The sequence below is a fragment of the Charadrius vociferus genome, unplaced genomic scaffold (genome assembly GCF_000708025.1).
Source record: "Charadrius vociferus isolate BGI_N301 unplaced genomic scaffold, ASM70802v2 scaffold562, whole genome shotgun sequence".
NCBI lineage: Eukaryota > Metazoa > Chordata > Aves > Charadriiformes > Charadriidae > Charadrius > Charadrius vociferus.
The window spans coordinates 802,182-806,653 of record NW_009647234.1 but is presented as its reverse complement, the minus strand read 5'-3'; the positions used below and the strand labels follow the sequence as shown (position 1 = coordinate 806,653).

The 4,472-nt window shown below is 43.3% G+C and overlaps 1 protein-coding gene across 1 annotated transcript in view; it reads left to right on the top strand.

Annotated features, from left to right (window-relative positions):
• SF3A3 (splicing factor 3a, subunit 3, 60kDa) overlaps positions 1–4,472 on the top strand; it is a 15,115-nt gene that overhangs the window by 6,567 nt on the left and 4,076 nt on the right. Inside the window, exons 2-9 of the mRNA XM_009879880.1 lie at positions 134–186; positions 680–785; positions 1,254–1,326; positions 2,183–2,274; positions 2,702–2,784; positions 3,169–3,307; positions 3,648–3,716; positions 4,075–4,142. Coding sequence (XP_009878182.1) covers positions 134–186; positions 680–785; positions 1,254–1,326; positions 2,183–2,274; positions 2,702–2,784; positions 3,169–3,307; positions 3,648–3,716; positions 4,075–4,142 — 683 coding nt within the window. The remainder of the gene's footprint in view (positions 1–133; positions 187–679; positions 786–1,253; positions 1,327–2,182; positions 2,275–2,701; positions 2,785–3,168; positions 3,308–3,647; positions 3,717–4,074; positions 4,143–4,472) is intronic.

The following is a 4,472-nucleotide window of genomic DNA, read 5'->3' as shown; positions in this document are numbered from 1 at the left end:
CCCGGCAGGCCTGGGGGGCGGTGGGCCGGGCGCGGCGCGGGGTAGGGCGCAGCCGGGACGCCCGGGGCGGAGCGGGCCTCGTCCCTCCCGGGTGATGGCCCCTGCGGCGCTTGGGCTTGCTCTTGTCTTGTAGAGGTACATGGAGGTGAGCGGCAACCTGAGGGACTTGTACGACGACAAGGACGGGTAAGTGGTTGCACAAAACCCCGTCTGGCCTGTGCCCGTGAGCGCCTGCAGAGTGTGGCAGCTCAGGGGGACCCTGGGGGGGATCTTGTGAGTCCGTTATAAGTCTACGAGTAGAAATGCTGATATGTGAGACCAGGAGTCAGGTTTTGGAGGCTAAACCTGCCAGAGGACCCAGGTTGCACATTGGATGCATATACGCTGGATATGCTGGATATACACCTGTTAATTTTTTTGTTTGAGTCTTGGGGGGAGGCCCTGAGTCGCCTTGAATGTTTGTAAGTGGAGGCGACAGCATGTTCAGTGGGAGAGGTGACCTGGAGCCTCAGACTAAGCCTGGTGGATTGCAAGATCTGATGTGACTTTCTGGGGTTTGCAATCAGCCTTAATGGAGCTTCATGTCATCAAAACGCAGCACTAGACCTGGAAAAAGGTTGTAGTAGTGTCAGCGTATTTTCTTTCCACTCGTAACCTGTTCTTTTTTGTGAACCCGTAGCTTACGGAAAGAAGAACTCAGTGCCATTTCAGGGCCAAATGAATTTGCAGAATTCTACAACAGACTGAAACAAATTAAGGAATTTCACCGGAAGCACCCAAATGAGGTAAGTAGTTATCTACTTCATAAAAATAGGTGATTTGTGGTCTGTTGGACCTTATCCATACAATAAACAGACCTTTTTTTTCTAATTTAGTTGCCTTAATATACAAGTGTTAAGTACACTAAAATATCACTTGAGTACAGAAAATGTTCAAGGTTAGGTAATGCATTAGAGGCAGTATGTACGCTCTTCTGGGAGCTGTATGAATAGGAGAGGATGCAGGATGTGTTCTCTGCTTGCTGTGCGTTAGCTCAGGAACATTCTGCTGAGCTGACATTTGGTCTTGCCTGTCTCATGCTGGCTAAAGTCAGACCTTTTTCTTTGTGCAAAAGTAATGGTGAAGAAATGCATTGGATACCTTTTTAGTTAGCAATTTTATTGTTTGCAACCTATTGTAATTTTTATATCAATTAATCTGGGACATTAGCTGAAGTAATAATTTTTTTCTGTAACTTCTGTGTGTTCTTGAAGATCTGTGTTCCGATGTCAGTGGAGTTTGAGGAACTGTTGAAGGCCAGAGACAACCCGAGTGAAGAAGCTCAAAGTAAGTTTGTAGTTTTTCTGAGGCCAGTTTAAGTGAAAATATGATCCTTGTTTGAGAGATTCTACTTAATTAGTTGTTCGATCTGTTTGGCACATTTCAGAGTTCCACCTCCCTTTTACTAAATGACTTTTGCAAATTGTTCTTTTACCATTTAGCTTCTTCTGAACTGCAGCTCCCTGGAATATTCCACTGTAGTGGTGCCCCCCTTGAGGAATGTTCCAGTGTGCTTACACAGAGCAGTGGTCAGGTGTCTGATCAATGAGTACCCTGATTCATAGAATCACAGAATGGTTTGGGTTGGAAGGGGCCTGAAAGCTCATCTAGTTCCAACCCCCCTGCCCTGGGCAGGGACACCTTCCAAAAGCCCCATCCAACCCTTGTCCAACGCCTTGAACCTGCCCTCAGGGATGGGGCAGCCACAGCTTCTCTGGGCAACCTGGGCCAGGGTCTCACCACCCTCACAGTAAAGAATTTTTTCATAGTCTCTCACCTAAATCTTCTTGCTTTCAGTTTAAAACCGTTCCCCCTCATCCTATGGCTCCCTCCCTGATCAAGAATCCCTCCCCAGCTCTCCTGTAGCCCCTTTAGGCACTGGAAGGGGCTCTAAGGTCTCCCCAGAGCCTTCTCTTCTCCAGGCTGAACACCCCAAACTCTCCCAGCCTGTCCTCCCAGCAGAGGGGCTCCAGCCCTCGCAGCATCTTCATGGCCTCCTCTGGGATGGAGGATGTTTACATTGTAAACATCGTCCTTAAGCATAAATTAGTCCACAGTTAATCCTTTTCAAGTTCTAAAGCACACGTATAATAAGTAGGGAAGATTAAGCTTGAACTAAAGCTCTTCATGATGTTCCCTGCAGATCTGGTGGAGTTCACAGATGAGGAAGGGTATGGACGATACTTAGATCTGCATGATTGTTATCTCAAGTACATTAACCTAAAATCATCAGAGGTAAGTGGCTGCATGTGTCTGGGCAACTTCAGTGCTTAAAGCTGAGGGGTTTTTCTTTGGTTGGTTCATAGGTGTTTGGTTTTCTTCTTATGTAAATAAGTTTATTTCCAAATAGCTATTTCAAAGTCACTTTGCACATACAGCCTGACAGCATCTGAATTCTGAATGCTGCTTTATGACTCTCCTCTTTTGTTCTCTTCAAATGATGTCTCTCTGTTGTTAATGTAATGATGGCTTTGTAAAAAGCCTCTGTTTTCTGCTACGAGGTAGTGATAGGTGTCGAAGGCAATGTGTTAGTGCACAGAGAACCCCAGGCCTCTGCAGTCCAGAATAATGCCATGAGCTAGTGCTTTTCTTCTGGTCTGGTAACTGGATGTTAATTTGGCTGCATGTGTCTAAAGTCTGACTGAAACTTTTTTGTTCTTAGAAATTGGATTATATCACTTACTTATCCACATTTGACCAGCTCTTCGATATTCCCAAGGAGAGAAAAAATGCTGAATATAAGAGGTGAGCCTTTTTGCCTACCTGCTGCTTTTATGATAGTTGATGAGAAGGAATTTGCTTCTTAAGCGTACAGCTGCGAAGAATATAATTAACAGTCAAACTTAACTCATGTAAATTGGATCACTGAGCTGTAGTAACTCAGTCGTGTGTCTGAGCCCTAAGAAAACATGTAGTGCAACGAAAGTGTGGAAAGCCACATTCTGTTCTGTGGAAGGACCTTACTTTATCCTTGTAACCACTGCATCTAGAAATAGCGTGTTGAATACTGTCACAGTCTTGATGACTTCCCTTTGAAGTACTAGAGGGTAACTGCTTTCCAAAGATATGATGAGAGAAATTTGTTAAAGGTTGATATTGAATTACCTGTGCTCGTGATTACTCTGCCAGGTACCTTGAAATGCTTCTTGAGTACCTACAGGATTACACAGATCGAGTGAAACCGTTACTGGACCAGAATGAACTTTTTGGGAAAATTCAGACTGAGTTTGAGAAGAAGTGGGAAAATGGAACGTTCCCTGGCTGGCCGGTAAGCAGTCGTTAAGCCCATGTGAATACTTCTGTATTTGTGATAGGTTTTCTCTGAATCATTGGTGTAAAATCATCACTGAGGTTAAGTCTAATAGCAATGTGTGTAGTTGTGTACCACAAAGATGCAATTTAATGCTAACTTGAATTTGAAAACTAACTAACAGGTTGGAAACAAACCTTTTTTAAGGTTTCCTTATTTTGTATCTCTTCTGTTCCATTGCTCAATTTAGCGAGAGATTTTTCTCTGAAATGAACTGCTTTTCTTGAGGTCAGAATATTATATTGCATGAAGCGTTGTGGGATGTCACAAAGATCTTGCATGTGGTTTTTCTTGGCAGAAAGAGACCAGCAGTGCACTCACTCATGCTGGAGCCCACCTGGATCTCTCAGCATTTTCCTCTTGGGAGGTATGTTTTCAGTGCTCTGCACTTAGTGCTAAATTTTGAGCAGGTGGAAGCTTAGTCATTTTGATTCTTTTCATAATTTTACTTGCTGTGCTTTCACTTCTGGCTCTGTGCTCTCCGAGTAAAACTTTGATTAGGCTGATGACTTCATTTCCCCCATTAGGGCGATGTAACTTGAAAGATCGGGTTAGATTTGTCACGTTCCTCATTTTCCATTGAGGAGTGGTGCACCCTTGACAGTCCTTTATTGAATGTTGTTTGTTGTTTGTTTGGGTTTTTTTAATGAGTTAAAATGGATGTACATCCATATTGTATTTGCTTAATAGCTTCTCTCTTATTGTGATTTACTTTATTTGAACAGGAATTGGCCTCGCTGGGACTGGACAGATTAAAATCAGCTTTACTGGCCTTGGGACTAAAATGTGGCGGGTGAGGTGCAGTCTTTTTATAGTTCCTTTTCAGCTTTTGAGGTCTCCCTGCCTTGCATTCCTTTATGGGGTACTTCTTTTGTCGTCTCTATTTTACAAGAATTACTTTAATGACGTTTGAAAGACAGAACGTTTAGAACCAATCGGCGGATACTGCGGTCTACTGTTTTGAACAGTGTCCTGTACTGAAGTCTCTTATATAGAAGAGTTTGGCTTAAGGAATGAAGACAAAGATAATAGGAAATCTCACGATCTCTTAAAAGCTAAATTTAGAATTTTGTTGCATGAATTCCAATAGTTCTCGGGAAATGTAAAACTGTGGTTTGGACTC